The sequence below is a fragment of the Mobula birostris genome, chromosome 25, assembly GCF_030028105.1.
Source record: "Mobula birostris isolate sMobBir1 chromosome 25, sMobBir1.hap1, whole genome shotgun sequence".
NCBI lineage: Eukaryota > Metazoa > Chordata > Chondrichthyes > Myliobatiformes > Myliobatidae > Mobula > Mobula birostris.
The window spans coordinates 18457250-18478398 of NC_092394.1; the positions used below are offsets into that span (position 1 = coordinate 18457250).

The following is a 21149-nucleotide window of genomic DNA, read 5'->3' on the forward strand; positions in this document are numbered from 1 at the left end:
TTGAGCCTCCAACCAGCTCTCTGACACCGAGCACTGAGCACCATCTCTGCCGAGCGCTTCGACCCCGGCCCCGGTAACAGGCAATAGGCAAAGCCGAGGATTTGGGGTTTTCGTCTCCGGAGATTCTCGATCGCACGGTAGCAGCGGCAGCGAAGCAGGCATTTCAGAAGTTTCTCCAGATCTTCCTCCATGCTTCTCACGGCTGTCTCCATCAAATCCGGATTGTGCATGGCCCCCTAGTTACACATACGATATTCATTTGGAATGGCCGCGCGCGCTGCGTTGCGCCATCTTCTCCTCCCTCCTTACTTAAAGTGAGAATATTGGTTGTGGGAACATTTCAACAGATGAGTGTTGCTATCACTCTTTTATTTAAGAGCTTGATAGTTGAGGGATAACTGTTCTTGAACCTGGTGGTGCGAGTCCTCAGGCTCTTTTACCTTCTACCTGATGGCAGCAGTGAGAAAAATGCATGGCCTAGGTGGTGAGGTCAGGGCGCATCTATGAAGAGGAATGAACAATTGCTGTTTTTGGCTGAGAACGGGCCTTCATCAAGACTAGAAAAGGAAAGGGACAGAAGCTAGAATAAGAAGGTTGGGGTGTGTTGGGGGGGGGAAGAGGGGACAAGCTGGCGGGTGATGGGTGAAAACGCTTGAAGGGAGGTGAAGTGATAAGTGGAAGAGGTAAAAAAATAAAGAAATCTGATAGTCGTGGAGAATGGACCATGGGAGAAAGGGAAGGAAGAAGGGCACGACAGGCACCATGTTGGGCAGGTAAGGATAAGAGAAGGAGTAGAGGAGAGTCAGAGTGGAGGATGGACACAAAGAGAAGGGAGTGGGGGAAGAAATTACTGGAAGTTAGCAAAATCAACGTTCATGCTGTCAGGTTGGAGGGTATTCAGATGGTATTGCTCCTCCAACTTGAGGATGACCTCATTGTGGCAGTAAAGGAGGCTATGGACTGATGCCAGAATGGGAAGTGGAATTAAAATGGGCTAAGTTGAGGTCTGCCATTTGTTTGAATAAGGACTGCCACGTCTATACAATCCTGATGAAGGGTCTTGGCCCAAAACGTCGACTGTTTATTCCTCTCCGTAGATGCTGCTTGATCTGCTGAGTTCCTCCAGTATTTTGTGTGAGTTGCTGTGGATTTTCAGCATTTGCAGAATCTCAATGTTTCTGCTATGCCAATTGCCAATTTTATTCTGCCATAGGCTTGGGAGGTCTGTGAAGTCCACTGGATCAGCTGTTAGCATATGTTGCCAGCTGGAAGATGCCTCGACGGAGTTAGGTTAACATCCTTATTGGAAACTGGGAATCTGTGGTTAAGTCCTGGCATTAACCCTAATGTTGGGACAGATGATAAAGGTAAATTACAGTTAATATCGGGCATTAATTTCACAATCTAGTGTGTTCAAACCATGTCCAGAACACCTCTATTGTACTGAAGGCGTTTAATCTTTGTAGCAGTAATGTCTTCCAGATGAAAGATTAAATAGCCTGACAGTTGCTTCTCTTTAATCTCTGTTAATTTGCAGGCTTTTCCCGGAGGTGCTGGAGATGCATCCCTCCCAGGTTGCATAGATCAGGCCCAACCGCAGTTTATCTCTAGATTTCTAGAAGGTCAGTCTGGAGTGGCAATCAAGCATGTTTCTTGCGGAGACCTTTTTACAGTGTGTCTTACAGGTAGGGTTTTTGGATACTTCGCTATGTTTATGTATATGATGGATGTTTAGAAATTATCTGGACTTAAAGCAGTTCAAAGTAAATTTATCAGATACAACCTTGAGGTTCATTTTCTTGCAGGCAATCACAGTATCTCTTGTAATACTGTGATTGCTGGCAAGAGACACAATAGAATAAATGAAAGACTGCCCCCAGCAGGGCGAACAATAGCTAATATGCATATATAAAAAGAAAGAGGAAAAATAATAATAAAATAAAACAAGCAATAAATATTGAGAACATGAGATGAAGAGTCCTTGAAAGTGAGTCAACTTCAGCAGGAACAGTTCAGTGTTGGGGCAAATGATGTTGTCTCCTCTAGTTCAGGAGCCTGATAGTTAAGGGGTAAAATCTGTTCCTGAACCTGGTGGTGAGTCCTGAGGCTCCTGTACCACCTTCAGCAATGAGAAGAAAGCATAGTCTGGTTGGTGGGGGTCCTTGATAGTGGATGCTACTTTCCCGTGAGTGGGAAGGGCATTCCCTGTGATGAACTGGGCCATATCCACTACTTTTTGTAGGCTTTTCCGTGCAAGGGTATTGGTGTTTCCTTACCAGGTCACGATGCAACCAGTCAATATACTCTCCACCACACATCTATAGAAATTTGTCAAAGCTTTAGATGGCATTCTGAATCTTCGCAAGAGGCACTGCCCTGCTTTCTTCGTAATGGCACTTAGCTGATGGTCCCAGGACAGATCCTCTGAAATTATATGACCGAGGAGTTTTAAGGTGCTCACCCTCTCCACTGTGATCTCTTGATGAGGACTGGCTCATGGACCTTCAGTTTCTTCCTCCTGAAGTCAATGATCATCTCCTTGGTCTTGCTGATATTGAATGGGAGGTTGTTGTGGCACCACTCAGATTTTCAATCTCCCTCCTATATGCTAATTCATCACCGCCCTTAATTTGGCCAGTGACAGTGGTATCATCAGCAAACTTAAATATGGCATTGGAGTTGTGCTTAGCCTCACAGTCATAGGTATAGAGTGAGTAGAACAGAGGGCTGAGCACACAGCCTTGTGTGCACCTGTGCTGAGGGAGATTATGGAGGAGATGTTGCCAATCTGATGTTACTGGGGTCTGCAAGTGAGGAAATTGATGATCCAGCTGCTCAAGGAGGTACTAAGGCCTAGGACTGGAAGCTTATTGATTAGTTTTGAAGGGTTAATAGTATTGAATGCTGAGTTGTAGTTAATTCAAGTTGAAATGCATGTTCAAGTTTAATTGTTATTCAGCCATACACAGGAATACAGCCAACCGAAACAGCTTTCCTTTGTTGCTAAGGTGCAAAACACAGTACCAACAGCCACACAGCACATAAATTATGATAGCAGAAAAATACACAGTTACAAAAAACTGAAGAGCACCCTGATGTATGCATCTTTGCTTTGTAGTTGCAGCAATTGTTCTAATTTCGCAAACACAAGAAAATCTGCAGATGCTGGAAATTCAACCAACACACACAAAATGCTGGTGGAACGCCAGGCAGCGTCTATAGGAAGAAGTACAGTTGATGTTTCGGGTCGAGACCCTTCGTCAGGACTGATGTAGCGAAGGAAAAGTGGGGGACGGATACCAGTATAGACTTGGAATATGAACTGTTCCACGTAGCCAACAAAAAGGCAGGCATAGCTGGGACCCATACGGGTGCCCATGCCTACACCTTTAGTTTGAAGGAAGTGGGAGGAGCCAAAGGAGAAATTATTAAGAGTAAGGACCAATTCCACTAGACAGAGGAGAGCGGCGGTAGAGGGGAACTGGTTGGGTTTGGAATCCGAAAAGAAGCAGAGAGCTTTGAGACCTTCCTGGTGGGGGATGGAAGTATATAGGGACTGGACATCCATGGTGAAAATAAGATGATGGGGGCCGGGGAACTTGAAATCATTGAAAAATTCCAGAGCATGAGAAGTGTCACGAACATAGGTGGGAAGGGATTGAACAAGGGGGGATAAAACAGTGTCGAGGTATGCAGAAATGAGTTTGGTGGGGCAGGAGCAAGCTGAAACAATGGGTCTACCTGGAGAGGCAGGTTTGTGGATCTTGGGTAGGAGGTAGAAATGGGAAGTGCGAGGTGTGGGAACTATGAAGTTGGTGGCAGTGGATGGGAGGTCCACAGAGCTGATAAGGTCAGTGATGGTGTGGGAGGCAATGGCCTGGTGCTCCTTAGTGGGGTCATGTTCGAGGGATAAATAAGAGGAGGTATCAGCGAGTTGTCGCTGTGCCTCAGCAAGGTAGAGGTCAGTACGCCAGACTACTACAGCGCCCCCCTTATCAGCAGGTTTTATGGTAAGGTTAGGATGGTGCAGAGGGAGTGGAGAGCAGAGCATTCAGAAGGGGTGAGGTTGGAATTGGAATAAGGTGTGGTGAAGTCGGTTGATGTCCCGTCGGCAGTTAGCAATAAAAAGATCCAGAGCAGGCAGAAGACCAGAGCGGGGTGTCCATGAAGAGGAGGAGGGTTGAAGACGAGAGAAGGGGGTCATCAGTGGGGGTAGGAGGGTCCTTGCCGAAGAAGTAAGCTCAGAGACAGAGCTGGCGGAAGAAGAATTCAGTGTCATCGCGCATGCGGAACTCGCTGAGGTGTGGGTGCAGGGGGACAAAGGTGAGGCTCTTGCTGAGGACAGAGCACTCTGCCTCAGAGAGTGGAAGGTCGGAGGGGATGGTGAAGACCCGGCACGGATGAGAGCTAGGATCAGAGGGGGGAGGGAGGTTGTTTGTGTCAGTGGAGAGGGGAGGGTTGGGGTGAGAGGAAGATGGAGCCTCTGAGGGCCCAGGAGCTGACGATGGGATCTGAGGATCCTGATGAAGGGTCTCGACCGGAAACGTCGACTGTACTTCTTCCGATAGATGCTGCATGGCCTGCTGCGTTCACCAGCATTTTGTGTGCATTGATTGTTCTAATTTGGTCTTTTCAAAAATTTTTAATCTACGTTCTATTTTGCTTGCTAAAACATAATAAAAGTGATAAAGCCCACATGTTAATCTTGATGATAAACTGATACTTCAAAGCGCATCCACAATTCATTAATACAGAAATCACTTAGGACCTTGCATAAGTTTCACTTGACTGAAATCTGGTTTGGAACAGAAAATATTAGCTGCTTAAACAAGTGAAGATTCAGTCTGTTGAATCAATGAAAGCTCATGTTACAGAAAGACAGTTGCAGTGCTTGTTGTGCCTAAATCCGTGTTGTTTCATTTTCGCTTTGTCAGGGACAGCATTCTGGTACAATACTCTGTATATGTATTCTTGGGATGCTGTGAGGTGGAGAGAAACTTTGAGTGATGAATATCAGAATCAGGTTTAATATCACCGGCATACATCATGAAATTTATTAACTTTGCAGCAACAGTACAATGCAATATATGATAAATACAGAAAAAATTGAATTACAGTAAATATATATGCATATAAAATAGTTAAAATAAGTAGTGCAAAAACAGAAATTTTTAAAAAGTTGATGATTAACAAAACCACAAAGTAGAAACTGTTTTAGCTGATTTCAGTATAATTTGGGGATAATACTGGATGGAAAAATAACCTCCTCCTTATTAACCTTGTCCAAAGATCAATAACCAATTTTAATTTCCAAAGTTGATGACCTAAATTGGGCTGAATGACCATTCTCATTTATAATAATCAAATTATTTTATGATCTTAGTGGATGAGATTGAACAATGAAATATATTAGCAAAAGCATTATTTCAATTGTTTTATATTTCTCAATCCCTCTGTTTTTTGGGTGGGTTGGAATGTTAAGTGAAGTTTCGTTAGCTATAAGCAGGTGGGAACGTGCATTGAAAAGTCTGTTATATCTTTCCCAATGTGGGACTGTGAAACATTGAGATCTATTTGAAGAGATTCGTTTAATATCATTCATATATATGGAGAATTTTAACTAAGTCTATGAATTCTAGTCTTCTATTTTGTTTACTTGAAATTGCAATTGATCATCCAAAAAAATGAACAAACCAAAATATGACTGTCTTACTGCCTGTTACGCCGCTGGCGTTTAGGGCAACAATGAAAGTCCTCCATCTCTGTTTATCCATACAGTTGCACACAGTTATAGAAGCAATCTTCAATGTTGTTTTTGTAACAATTCTGTTTTGACCAGTCAGGTTTGTTAGCCCAGAGCTGAACCCCCACACCTGGAGGACCGATGCACTGCTGTTAGTTTGGGCTCGACCCTTTGACCGGTTCGGCATGGGTGACCCAGCCAAGGGCCAAAGCCTGAAGCTCTGACTACAACCAATATAGCTCTCTGGGTCAATGAGGCACGCAAGTTGTGGCCCTCTTGGAGGACTTAAATATGAACAGTTAATTTAACGTTTTGAGTCAAGCCTTTTCTTTCCCTTTTGAAGATTATTACCCCCATGTTGTAACCAAATGTTCAGCATGGAGTAAACGTGCGATCAGATAAAAGGCATAGAATTATGTCAAGCAGAGAGAAAAAATTGCTGCTTTGAACTAAAAGCTGCAATGAAATATGCTGAAGAGGGCCTAAATGCTCAGAACAGTTCTGACAGACTTTTCAATTAATTCTTTCATTTTGACCTATTTTAGACAGAGGGATAATCATGTCCTTTGGAAATGGTAGCAATGGCTGTCTGGGTCATGGTAGTTTTAATGATGTCACACAGGTGAGTACAATTTTCTTGCATACCTCATTTTATTAAGACTTAGTATTTCTCCCTCCTGAATGTTTAAGCCTTTGCTGTCTAATTGCCTCTGGCATTTTAAACTAGACAGTAACGTTCCCACTGTAGAACAACTACTAGGACTTGTCATCACACTGCCAATTACAACCATACCTTCAACTGACTGATATCCAGCCTCCACAATTCTTCGCTAAACCTGCCTTTGACCGATGTTTTGTCACCTATCAATTTGAGTCCTGTGAAATGCCACTAAAGATGCTGTGTAAATACAAGTAGATAGATAGATGTCACAGGTAGATAGGGTCATAAAGAAAGCTTTTGGCAGCTTGGCCTTCATAAATCAATGTATTGAGAACAGGAGTTGGGATGTTATGTTGAAGTTGTATAAGACATTGCTGAGCTCTAATTTGGAATATTGTGTCCAGTTTTGGTCACCTACCTACAGGAAAGATGTAAATAAAACTGAAAAAAAGGCAGAGAAAATTTACAAGGATATTGCTGGGATTTGAGGACCTGAGTTGTAAGGAAAGGTTAAAAAGGTTCAGCCTTTATTTTCTGGACTGTAGAAGATTGAGGAAGATTTGATGGAGGTATACAAGATTATGAGACGTTTATTGTAGATAGGGTTAATGCACACAGGCTTTTTCAAATGAGGTTGGGTGACAGTATAACTAGAGATCATGCGTTAAGGGTGAAAATGAAATGTTTAAGGGAATATGATGGGAGACTTCTTTATTCAGAGGGTGGTGAGAATGTGGAATGAACTGCCAACACAAGTGGTGGATGCAGGGTTGATTTGAACACTTAAGAGAAGTTTGGATAGGTACAGGGATGGGAGGGGTATGGAAGGTTATGGTCGGGTGCAAGTCGATGGAGCTAGGCAGATTGATGGTTTGGCATCGACTAGATGGGCCAAAGGGCCTGTTTCTGTGCTGTAGTGTTCTGTGACTCTATGGCTAAGTGGTTGTTGTTGTTATAACAGAAGAATAGATAGGAGCATAGGTTGTGTAAAGGACAAATGAAGGCTACAAAAGGACTTAGGCTGACTGGGCCAAGGTATAACAAATAGAATATAATGTGGGAAAATGAAAATTTGTCCATTTGGACAGAAAAAATAATTATCGAGCATATCAGCCAAATGACAAGAGATTGTTGAGCTCTGAAATACAGAGAGATCTGGGTATCTTTATGCACGATTTGCCGAAATTGAATGTGCGGGTACAGTAAGTAATTAGGAAAGCCAACAGTATGTTCTTGTTTATTGCTGGGGGAATTGAATACAAAAGTTGGGAAATTATGCTTTAGTTATAAAGTATATCGATCTCACCACATTTGGAACATTGTGTATGTAATTGGCCTTCTTTCATAAGGAAGGATGTAAATGTATTGTAAGTGATTCAGAAGGTGTTCACTAGATTCATATTTGGAATGGGTGGGTTGTCTTTTGAGGAAATAGTGCACAGGCTTGTATCCACTGGAGCTTAGACTAATGAGAGGGGAATTAGTTGAAATGTACAAGATCCTGAGGTGTCTTGACAGGATGAATGTAGTGAGATTGTTACTTAATGGTAAAATTCAGAACTGCTTGAAAGTGAAGGGTTGTCTGACCTGCTGAGTTATTCTGGCATTCAAGGCAGACATGAAGTGAAATTACTCATTTCACAGTCATGAATCTTTGGAACTCTCCTCCTTGAAGGACATTAGAAGCAGAGTATGAATATCTTTGAGGCAGAGGTATAGATGATCAGCTATACCTCTGGTTTTTGATCATCACCGAGAGTGAATGGGTCGACTGGAATACTGAGCTGAGTTTGCAATCACATCAGCCGTGATCTTATTAAATTGTGAAGCGGGCTTAACGAGCCAAGTGGCCTACTCCTGTTCCAAGTTCATGTGTTTGTATGCAAAATTTTTGTACCTGGATGAGGTATTAGAAGGTCACGAGCATTTAGTCATTCACCACAGAAAGTGGAATAACAAGTGAAAATTGGAAACGTCCTGCCGAAGGGTTTTGGCCCGAAATGTTGACTCTACTCCTTTTCTAGATGCTTACTGGCCTGCTGCGTTCCTCCAGCATTTTGTGTGTGTTGAGTAGAATTATAATTTTGTTTAAAAGAAAATATTTTCTGGCATCATTCCGATTCCCATACCGTTTAACAAAGCCTTCCAAAATAAGATTTTTTCAGGGGGAAGTCAGTGGAAGAAGAGCAAGAAACCACAATTAAAGTTTGTATTAACGTCAATGAAATCACATTTCACAACTAATGTACTTAACCACTATGTTTCCACATGTCTCTCAACCTCCACCCCACAGCCAAAAATTGTCGAGGCACTGCTTGGCTTTGAGATTGCCCAAGTTTCGTGTGGTGCATCACATGTTTTGGCAGCAACCAATGACCGAGAAGTATTTTCATGGGGACGAGGAGACAATGGTGAGAAATCCTTTTGTTTGAAATACGGAATTTCTGTTTAAAAAAAAATGAACAGCATGACCTTTCCTTTAGGTCTTCCAGAAACAATTATATTAAGCAAAATGCACTTGGTCAGTAATTTTAAAACACAAGTACGCCATGCTGAGTTATTCTTCTGCATAAAGCTGTTCCAGCTGCCTAGCTTTTAACCTTAACAGTGCAGGTAGTATCATTAGTTCATGGTCACATTCTTGGCATGCTCTCACTTGATTTTCCTGTTTCATGTTGTTTGCTCTTGTGTGGTTACTACTGTTTACAGCTTCTTTCTCTCTTGGGGAGAACTGCAGAGATGCAAATTTTTGCTGAATGAAGGTGGTATAGACTTCTATCAGGAATAGCAATGAGAACTGCGAAGCCTGTTAACATAATGTTGCAAATGCACTATTAAAATTCAAGGTCACACCCTGTTTTCTAATTCATAGGAAATTTAAATACTTGTGCTTGTTTAGTCTCGATTGATCGAAGTTTTCTTTCGCAGCCTTCTTCTACTTACACAGCTAATACTGCCTCCTTAATTCCTCTTGGACTATTGAGACACAGTTTTACCGGTGTATTTATTTCTGTTTCCAGATTAAGCAAACCAGTTTCAGTAGAGCTAGCATGGAGCCAGAGCGTGATTGCTCAAGCTGTATGAGCCAAGCGGAACATGCAGCAGTGCAAAGGTCTGGAGTAGTAAATGGCAGACAAAGGCATTCTATCAGATTTACATTTGCTGTGTTAATGAAGGCATCAGCTGGATGCCAAGAGCAATGTTCATCATTCCTGTTGCGGTCTTTCCATCTGTCATTAAGGACAGATTTATCTGTACGTGTACACTTCACTATCAGCAGGTTACAGTGCCCTGTTATGACTGCAGCACCAATGAATAAGGCTCCAGATTTATTTGGTGGTCAGTAATTTAAGATTATAAGTAGCCCTTGATGTTCTTTTTACTAATGGACAAAATATTTGTCCCAGGGCAGTGACATACAACAAACCTCCAGAAGCATATGTCTCTAATTATTGTATTCAGATCATAAAACAAGCCTGTTATTTGATGTTACGATGCATTGTTTCAGTTTGTATTTAAGCTGGAGTCTACTGAAAGATAAATCGGATTACAAATAGAATCGTAGAACTTCAAAATATTGGAGAAGGCCATTTAGTCAATGATGCTCGTGTAAACTATTTGAAAGAGTAATCCAATTCGTTCCACTCTCTTCTCTATTCTTATAGACTTCCAGTTATTTATATACATATACTGCACTTACAGAGAAACATAGAAAGCCTACAGCACAATACAGGCCCTTCAGCCCACAAAGCTGTGCCGAACATGTCCTTACCTTAGAAATTACCAAAGCCCTCTATTTTTCTGAGCTCCATATACCTATCCAGGAGTCTCTTAAAAGACCCTATCGTATCTACCTCTACCACTGCGCCGGCAGCCCATTCCATGCACTCACCACTCTATGCGTAAAAAAACTTACCCCTAACATCTCCTCTGTACCTACTTCCAAGCATCTTAAAACTGTGCCCGCTCATGCTAGCCATTTCAGCCCTGCGAAAAAGCCTCTGACTATCCACATGATCAATGCCTTTCATCATCTTATACACCTGTATCAGGTCACCTCACTCCCTCTGTCACTCCAAGGAAGAAAGGCCGATTTCAATCAACCTATTCTCATAGGGGATGCCCCCCCAATCCAGGCAACATCCTTGTAAATCTCCTCTGCACCCTTTCTATGGCTTCCACAACCTTCCTGTAATGAGGCGACCAGAATTGAGCACAGTAATCCAAGTGGGGTCTGACCAGGGTCCTATATAGCTGTAACATTACCTCTTGGCTCCTAAACTCAATCCCACGATCGATGAAGGCCAATGTACCATATGCTTTTTAACCACAGAGTCAACCTGCGCAGCAACTTTGAGTGTCCTATGGACTCAGACCCCAAGGTCCCTCTGATCCTCCACACTGCTAAGAGTCTTACCATTAATACTATATTCTGTCATCATATTTGACCTACCAAAATGAACCCACACTTATCTGGGTTGAACTCCATCTGCCACTTCCCAGCCCAGTTTTGCATCCTATCAATATCCTGCTGTAACCTCTGACAGCCCTCCGCACTATCCACAATGCCTCCAACCTTTGTGTCATCAGCAAATTTACTAACCCACCCCTGCACTTCCTCATCCAGGTCATTTATAAAAATCATGAAGAGTAGGGGTCCCAGAACAGAACCCTGAGGCACACCACTGGTGTCCGACCTCCATGCAGAATATGACCCATCTACAACTTCCTGTATGCACGCCATTATTGAATCTAAATCTATAGCCATTAGGCAGTGCATTTATTTCATATCATATAAGTGACAATAATATCTGATTCTGATTCTGAACATGTCTGTACAAAACAAAATCTCTTGACTAGATTTCTTGTCAGTTAAGTTTGACCTCTGGTTACTGATCTTGTTTTATTGGAAGCATTTATATTTAAAAAACTAAGTCTGGAGGCAGGAATACTTTTCTGTTCAGTTTACTTGCCAGTTGTTTGGATTAAAGGTGCCAGAAACTCACAGTACCATTTACGTTGTTGGAAACATGTATTAGTTCTCAGTGAAAAGCGTGTCCTTGTAGTTATCAGGTGATGAATAATGACACTTCCAAAGATCAGATACCTTTATCCAGATTCTCATACCAAAATGGGAATCTAGCAGCTAGTACCTACAGAACTGAGTGCTGTATCCTTGAAAGGAGAAACGGGTTGGGAATAGGGTTGTCAAGGTCATCATTACTGAATTACAATTTATTCCTTGAATTTAAATTCCTAGCTTTTGTGGTGTGATTCGTACTCATGCCTCCAGCTCAATGGTCCAGTTACTAGTTTTCCAGTAACTTAATCACATCTTGGGACATATTGATATGGTTGATACTTGACTATTATACATGCAGTGTAATTTGCCCAACATTGAAAAGTAAATCCAACTTAAAAGTAAATGCAGTATGAGTTGTGGTAATATTAATATCTTGGTTTTATTTTTCAAATTAAAGATGTGCATTGATAGTTTTTATTTTCATCATCAAAGCTGTCTTCAATTTAATCTGGTTTGGAGAGATGTGCTGTATTGGAGGTCTTGCTTTTATTGCTAATTTACTGTGAGGTCTACATACAGCCTTGCCCTAGGAATTTGTTATTCCATGACACATTTTTTTTAATATTGAAGGTGGTCTTGTAATAGAACTGAATAAAATCCAAGTTAGTTGGTCAACAATTCTCCCTCAACTACCTCAAGTAGATTATTTATATCGTTGTTGTTAATGGGTACAGTAGTGAAATGGTACAGTAGGATAGCATTAGCATATCGCTATTACAGTGCAGTGACCTGGGTTGAATTCCCACCTCAATCTGTAAGGAGTTTGTATGGTCTCCCCGTAACCGCATGGGTTTCCTCCGGATGCTCTGGTTTCCTCCCACATTCTATAGGCATATGGGTTAGTAGGTTAATTGGTCACATGGGTGTAATTGGGCAGTGCGGGCTCATTGGGCTGGAAAGGTCTGATACTGTGCTGCATCCTTAAATAAAAAAATGAAATAAATAAACAGCAATATTTAAAAGGTACAATTCTATATGGTTTAGAGGGATTTAGAGGGATATGGGACTAGTGTAGATGGAATCTTAGAGATCATGGACCAGTTGGGCAGAATGGCTTCTTTTAAAATCTAATCTAATCAAATCAAATCTTGATATTCTTAAAAGAACAGCTTTCATAATTGCACTTATTGCACTATAATATTAATTGTACAGAAAAACTTCCAAATATTAGGTAGATGTGATGAGCCAGCAGCTGTAAATGTAATCATCTAGTAACATATTATTTAGAAATTTCTCTAAATTTATATTGTTTATACTTCCTTTTTTACAAAGTGCAGTGTGTCATAAAATATTACATAGCTACACTTTATAGGGTACGCTTGTACACCTGCTCATTAATGCAAATATCTAATCTGCTAATCATATGGCAGCAACTCAATACATAAAAGTATGAGAGTAGTCAAGAGGTTCAGCTGTTGTTCAGAACATCAGAATTGGAAAGGAATGTGATCTGAAATGACTTTGACTCTGGAATGATTGTTGGTGCCGGATGAGGTGCTTTGACTATCTCAGAAACTGCTGATCCTAGAATTTTCATGCACAACAGTTTCTAGAATGTTGTTACAAAGAATGGCACACAAGGCAACAAAAATATCCCGTGAGGCGTAGTTCTGTGGGAGAAAACACATTGTTAATGAGAGAGGTCAGAGGAAAATGGATTTAAGTGCATAGAATGTGCATTTCCCTGAAGATAATAAAATTAAAAGCAGTAGTGGATCATTCAGCTGCTTGTGCCTTCTCCGCTGTTCAACACCTCATGGCAGATCCTTAATCTCAGTGCCACTTCCCTGGGCTAACCCCACATTCCTTAATTCCCTTAATGGATAGCACTGCTGGGTATAGGCAGTGCTGGTTCAAACCTGATATAGGGAACTTTCAACCTGCAATTTCCATGTTTTTCCATGACCTTGAGATTCCCCCCTGACATTCTGGTTTATTCTCCCATCCCAAAGAAGAGCTGCTTGTAGGTTAATTGGCGAATGTAAATGACCTCTGGGCAGGGTGGCCGATTTCAACATCAGGGTATATGAGAGGAGCTGTTGCACCCTGTGATTTGTAGTCTGGAGATCGTTTGGGTGATCGAGCATGAGGCTGTGGGGGGACACGGGCTGATGTTCAACTCCATTAAAGCTTCCATTATTTGCTGAATAAAACAACAGGGGTGATTGAGACATTGAGACAAATGCAGAAGGTGAACTCCGGCTGCCTGCCTTCTAATCGCTGGTGAGATTGCTGTACTGCCAGAGAGGGGAGTCAGTGTGGCCTGCCACTGTGCTCGGAGGATGTTACTGAGGTTTTCTGTATTTTCGATATGGATATAGATTTGGACTATGGACTATGGTCTTTTTTTTCAGTCCTGTAGTTTTTTATATTCTGTGTTTTCATCCATTCTTTCTCATTATTTGTATGGGTGAGGGGGATTTGGGGGTCGATGTTCTTAATTGTGTTTTTTTGTTAGATTCTTTGTATGGGGAGAGGGGGATTTGGAGGGCGATGTTCTTTTTGCATTTTGTGTGGGGAGAGGGGGTTTGAGGTGGGTATTATTGTGTTTTTGTTCATTTTTTGTGCAAGGAGAGAGGTATTTGGAGGCTGATGTTCTCTTTGCATTTCGTCTGGGGGGGGTTGAGAGTTGGTATTCTTGTTGTGTTTTTGTTTGTATTTTTGTGATGAGAGGGGGTATTTGGGAACTGATGTTCTTGTTGCGTTTCGTGCAGCGGAGGGGAACTTGGGTGTTGACAATTGTGTTGCCCTTTTTTCTTGGTTTTGTTGCTACTTGGAGAAGAATCTCAGGCTTGTTTTCTTTGATAATAAATGAACCTTTGAAATAGTTATAGGGAAATGAGTGGGGAATAGGACTGGTGGGAATCAGTAGTTTGATGGGCCAAATGGAAAACTGAGAAATAAATTAGTATTTCATATTGATGAGATAAGTAGTTCTGTTTTCACCTTCTACTATTCATGCTCCCCTGAAACTCCTTATTGTTCAAGTGCAAGTTGCAGAATGTTCAACTATTTCCCTGTCATTGGGTTTTCCAGCTATTGCAGGTCTTTTGTCTGTTTCCAACTGTCAGTTCTGTTAGGTAGCTTTTTTTTCCCCCAGAAGGCAAAATTAACCTATATATTACATAAAAAAAGACAGATGGTCAGGGTGAGTTACAGATGTACATTAAACCCCTTGCTAATTAACTGCAGAATGTGCAGTCCTCAATTGAGCTCAAAAATCTATCCATCCATCCATCCACCCAATGATTATTTTGCTTATGTTAGCTGTATGTTTTTTTATGTTTCATAATGTAGCTTTTAAAGAATGACTTGGCATATGATACAAAAGGTTAGGTATCCAATTCCATTCTAATCACATAATAGTTGTTGGCATAATACAGGATTGCTAAAAAGCTTATGCATTCAGTCATAAAGTGGATGATTCAAATGTGAGAGATGTACAGTCTGTGTAATTTTTTTTCCATTTCTAAAACAGGTCGGCTTGGCTTGGAAACTCAGGAGTCGCATAATTCCCCTCAACAAGTGAACATTCCAGCAGAGCATGAAGCCCAGAAAGTTTTGTGTGGAATTGATTCTTCAATGATCCTTACAACGCAGAATCACATTTTGGCCTGTGGGAGCAATAGGTATTGAACAAGTATTCCCTGACTCGATATCAAAATAATCTTATGATCTCCTAGGTGATGTCTGTCACTCAATCTATATTTAGTCAACACTGAACATGAGGAAATCTGCAGATGCTGGAATTTCAAGCAACACACATAAAAATTGCCGGTGAACGCAGCAGGCCAGGCGGCATCTATAGGAAGAGGTACTGTTGACGTTTCGGGCCGAGACCCTTCGTCAGGACTAACTGAAAGAAGAAATAGTAAGAGATTTGAAAGTGGAAGGGGGAGGGGGAGATCCGATATGATAGGAGAAGACAGGAGGAGGAGGGATGGAGTAAGAGCTGGAAAGTTGATTGGCAAAAGGGATATGAGAGGATCATGGTACGAGAGGCCTCGGGAGAAAGAAAGGAGGAGGGGGGAAGCCCAGAGGATGGGCAAGGAGTATAGTGAGAGGGACAGAGGGAGAAAAAGGAGAGAAAAAAAATAATAATAATAAATAACGGGTGGGGTACGAAGGGGAGGTGAGGCATTAACGGAAGTTAGAGAAGTCAATGTTCATGCCATCAGGTTGGAGGCTACCCAGACAGAACATAAGGTGTTATTTATTTATTTATTATTATTATTAATTTTTTTTCTCTCTCTCTCTCTCTTCTTATTCTCCCTCTGTCCCTCTCACTATACTCCTTACCCATCCTCTGGGCTTCCCCCCCCCCCTTTCTTTCTCCCTAGGCCTCCCGTCCCATGATCCTCTCATATCCCTTTTGCCAATCAACTTTCCAGCTCTTGGCTCCATCCCTCCCTCTCCTGTCTTCTCCTATCATATCGGATCTCCCCCTCCCCCTCCAACTTTAAAATCTCTTACTATCTCTTCTTTCAGTTAGTCCTGACGAAGGGTCTCTGCCCGAAACGTCAACTGTACCTCTTCCTATAGATGCTGTTTAGTCAACACTGATATGGTCAATGCTTTTCTGAATTTTTTTATTCATTCCAAGCCTTGTTTCAAATGTCCTACATATGCTTCCTTTCTTCGCCATCCTCAGTCTATTGAAATACAGGATATCTTCTTGTCTTTCAGCTTCTCTCGTCTTAAAATGTAAACATTCCCGATGCATCCCAGTTAGTGGAAGTAACAGGATTGGTATTAGATTTCATCCAGAAGATTTGCTCTACCTCTTAAAAAAAACTATGTAAGAGTAAGCAAAAGTTTCATTGAATCTCTGTTTTGATAAAAGGATTGAAGATGGATTGTTAACCATCAAGATAGTATTTGGACCTTCATTAGAGATACCATAGATAGCTTTCCACAGATGGTCTTTGCTATCTGTTGTAACCATTTCGTAAAATGCTATAGAGCAACTTTGAAAGTATAATACTGTAGTCATGTCTGCCATTCTGAGCAATGTACAGTATTCCTATCTTCTTTAACTTATGGTACAAGGATTGTGGGTGGGTGTCCAAGGATCATGGCCTGTCTAAGATAAATATAAACCTCAAAAGTCTGGATTGGAATGTACAAGTTTCCTCTATCCAAACTGTGGAAATGCATCTTAGTAGCTATTAAATTGAATCTCATACATTAGGTCGAGCGGGGCAAAGACTGCTTATCTTCCCTCATTGCCATAAAGATAGCGCTAGATTAAATTGAATGCTGAAATTGGGTCCCATTTGTTGCCTCTTATGATTAGGATTTCTTAGAAGCTTTTCTTTTCCACTGCATGTTTATAAAATCCTTATTATGCATGGGTATGACCTACAGTGATCTGTTACATAAGATCATGCTGATGTAATCACCTGTGCAATCATAGTTTTCTTTGCCAAGCAACACACCATCTCTGAGCCCTCTTCTTTGGTAAGGTTTCCCCACTTCACACCCCTTCTCTCGTCTACAACCCTCCTCCTTTTCTTGTCACCCTGCTGTGGTTTCCTGCCTGCTCTTGATCTTTTATCTCTAATTTCGACGAGATATCAGCCATCTTGACTTCAACACTTTGCTCTGCTCTTCAAACCTTACCCCCTCTGAACACACTGTCCTCTACTCTCCCCGCATTAATCCTAACCTCACTGTCAAGCCCGTAGGCAAAGGCGGTACTGTTGTGGTCTGGTGGACTGACCTCTACCTTGCTGAGGCCATTCAGCAAGTCTCAGACACCTCCTCTTTCTTACCCCTTGAAAAGGACCCGACTCAGGACAATTGGAACATTGTCTCCGGTACCATTACCAACCGCATCAACTCTGGAGATCTCCCATCCACTGTCACCAACCTCATAGTTCCCATACCCCACAAGAGCTACTAACTTGACTGTCCAGGTAGCCTTATTGTTTCTGCCTGCTCCTGCCCCATGGATCATAATCACATACCCGGATCTATTCAGTCTTTTCCCGCCTACATCTGTGATACTTCACATACTCTCGATCTCCTCAACAACTTCCAATTCCTTGGCCAAGATCAATTCATTTTCACCATAGATATCCAGTCCCTATACACTTCTATCCTCATTGAGACCTTAAAGCTCTCTGCTCCTTTTGTGACAACAGACCTGACTGGTTCCCCTCCACCACTATCTCCTCTGTCTGGCTGAACAGGTCCTCACACTCAACAATTTCTGTTTAGGATCCTCCCACTTTCTCCAAATTCAAGGGGTAGCCATGGGTAACTGCATGGGCCCTATCTATACCTGCCTTTTTGTTGGCTATGTGGAACACTCCATGTTCTAAGCCTTTCCTAGTAATGCTCCCCAACTCGTTACGCACTATTTTGATGTCTGCATTGGTGTTGCTTCCCACACCCATGCTGAGCTTGTGAATTTGATCAACTTAAAGAACAATCCAGTGCTTTCCTGGCGTATATGATGATTAAACTCTTCTCAGGCTTCCAGCCACGTACAGGTATCGATTTTAACCAGTGTTTTGATGACAGACTCTGCCATCTTCATCAGGGATGATGCCTGGGCATGTCTAGTCCAGTGGTATTTATACCCTCGTCATCTGTCCCTCCTGATTCGATACCATTTTGACACCACTCTCCTCTTTCTCAATCTCTCTGTCTCCATCTCTGGAGGCAAACTGTCTACTGATATCTTTTATAAACCTACTAACTCCCATGGCTATCTTGACTATACCTCTTTCTACCCTGTCTCCTGTAAAAATGCCGTTCCCTTTTTTCAGTTCCTTCATCTTCACCGCATCCGTTCCTAAGATGTGGCTTTCTTTACCAGGACATCAGAGATGGAGATGTCCTCCTTCTTCAGAGAATGCAGTTTCCCTTCCTCTACCAATAATAATGCTCTCACTCGCATCTCCTCCATTTCCTGGATATCTGCCCTCACACTGTCTTCCTGCCTCCTTAGCAGGGATAGAACTGTCTTCACATACCACCCTAAAAGCCTCCACATCCATCACATCATTCTCTGTAATTTCTGCCATCTTCAAAGGAACCCTATCATCTGACACATCTTTAGCTCCTCCCCACTCTCTGCTCCCTGCAGGAATTGCTCCCTCCATGATTCCCTTGTCCATTCTTTTTTCTCCTGGCACTTGTCTCCCCCACCCCCCACCCCACTCCACCCCAAGTGGAAGAAGTGCTACACTTGCCTATTCACTTTCTCTCTCTCACCTCTGTTTAGGGCACCAAACAGTCCTTCCAGGTGAGGTGACACTTCACTTGTGCGTTTGTTTTGGTCGTCTATCATTTCCAGTGTTCCCTATGTGGCCTCCTCTACACTTGTGAGACCCAGCATAGAGTAGGGGATCGCTTTGTTGAGCGCCTTAGCTCCATCTGCAAAAAGGCAGGATTTCCTGGTGGCCAACCATTTTAATTCCAATCCCCGTTCCCATTCCAATATGTCTGTCCATGGGTTTCCCCATTGCCACAATGAGGCCATTCTTGGGTTGGAGAAGCAACACCTCATATCCCATTTGGGTAGCTGCCAACCTAATGGCACAAATGGTAATTTTTCTCCCTCCCCCTTCACTCTTTGTCAGTTTCCCACTCAGGCCCCCCCTTACCTCTTTTTTTCTCCTCACTTACCTATCACCTTCCCCTGATGCCTCTCCTCTTTCCCTTTCTCCCATAGTACTCTCCCACTGTATTCTGCTATCAGATTCCTTCTTCTCCAGCTCTTTACCCTTTCTACCTATCACCTTACAGCTTCTCACTTCATTTCCCCTCTCCTACTCATTTTGCTTCATTTATCACCTTCTAACTCGCACTCCTTCCCCTTCCCCCACTACCTTATTCTCACTTCTTCCTCCGTTCTTTCCAGTCCTGGTGAAGAGACCTGCTGGAATGTCAATTGTTTATTCATTTCCATAGATGCTGCCTGACCTGCTGTGTTCATCCTGCATTTTGCACGTGTTGCTCTGGACTTCCAGCATCTACAAAATCTCTTGTATTTATTTCTTCGCCAAGCTCCTTGCTTGAAGATTTGGATTAAGAACACTGAGTAAATTTGGTACATGGCACTGAATATTCAGAATAACAGGACTGGTGCTAGCAGGATACTGAAGTTCCATGTGTGAATATGCATCCTCCTGAAGTTCAATAGATAAAGTTGAATAAATAAGCAATGGGACAATCAGCTGCTGAAAGGCTGACCTAGGAGTTGAAAACATGTCTTGGGTTTGGCAACCTTCATTGGTAAAATGCAAAGAAACAAGCAACTCGTACTGAAGCTCATGACCGTCAGCTGATGATAGCTGGTTTGCGTTTGCTATAATTCTGAAGATGATGGCAAAGTTCTTGTCGAACTCTTGGCACCACTCAGAATTGACTTTTCACCTCATGTCTAAGCTTTAGATTGGAGTATGTCGATGTCAAGGGAAGGAAGAGTTGGTGCTGAGCAAATAAAAATGTTGCAGCTAGTGCATGTTCCTCAGTAGCTTGATTTGGAAATTTAAATCCATTGTAATGAAGTTCTATGTACACCAGGCTCCTAGCAGATAAATAAACAGAGATCCCTCACTATCAACCTTGACTATCATCTTTGTTTGCAAGTACAGTGGATTCCAGTTAATTGAGCTTCGGTTAATCGGGGCAGCTGTTTATTTGGAACAACTCTTAAAGAGCAAAAACAAATTGAGAAAATAGCTGGAATTCCTTTCATTTATTTAGGACAATATGTTTCTTAATCGAGGCAAAAAAAAACTGTTGCCAAACGTTTTCTAATTAGCGTCAGTTGCATGCACATGGTCTTGCCTTTAGACACTACACTGCACTTAGAGCAAAGTTCTTAAATATTGTCAATTGCATGTGTTTGTGTTCAAAAAGCAGTGATTTTTGTCACTGATAGCTGGTGAGAAGTAAACAGTTAGACAATTCAGAACTGGTTTGCTCACTGCGGTTTCAAGCATTCAGACTTGGAAATGCCAGAGGCAGCTGGGAGTGAAAATGAAATGACTTCACTACTTCAACAAGTTAGGAACTACGAAGAGTTTGAAGGTGTCAACAATCATCTTGAATGTTGCCTTTGTACCCCACCGAACACTGAGCTCTCACCTGTGGCTCCAACTATTTGTAGCGTACAGTCATACTTTGATACACCGCTTCAACAGGCAGGCTAAACAATGTGAGGGTAGTTGGCAGGTCTCATACCTGGTGAGATCGGGACATGCCTATCCTAGCATGTGAAGTCAGCTCCAGTGGTCTGGGCAGATGAGATCTACAGTGAGATCCAACAGCTAGGAAAACAGTTCTTCAACCCAAGATGGAGATCGAAGGGTATGAAGAGGCACAGAAGAAGTCCTGGTCATCTACCATAACCAGGGAAGACCTCAGTTGTGATGTCTACTTGTCTTTTTGAGGTTGAGAGTAGAACAAAGACATTTTCCACTTTAAAAATTCTCCCTCACAGGTTTCCTGTCATCGTTGCATATAACAAACAACTACCAATAGTATTGGTAGTGTTCTAATTTATTCTGTATTTGATTTAAACACATAATTTGTTACTGAGTGAAATGATAGTTTGTCTTTTTCATACCTTTTTTACTATTTCCATGAAACTTCAGCAGCCACTTAATTGGACCAAAATATATTGATCCTGATGTGTCCCTATT

At 42.0% G+C, this 21149-nt stretch overlaps 1 protein-coding gene across 3 annotated transcripts in view; it reads left to right on the forward strand.

The window, feature by feature from the left end:
* The window catches only part of nek8 (NIMA-related kinase 8), a 98609-nt gene that overhangs the window by 29905 nt on the left and 47555 nt on the right, over positions 1–21149 (forward strand). For all 3 annotated transcript variants that reach the window (XM_072243724.1, XM_072243722.1, XM_072243723.1), the window contains 4 exons: positions 1538–1685; positions 6289–6365; positions 8698–8815; positions 14966–15116. In XM_072243724.1, the coding sequence (XP_072099825.1) occupies positions 1538–1685; positions 6289–6365; positions 8698–8815; positions 14966–15116 (494 nt within the window). The remainder of the gene's footprint in view (positions 1–1537; positions 1686–6288; positions 6366–8697; positions 8816–14965; positions 15117–21149) is intronic.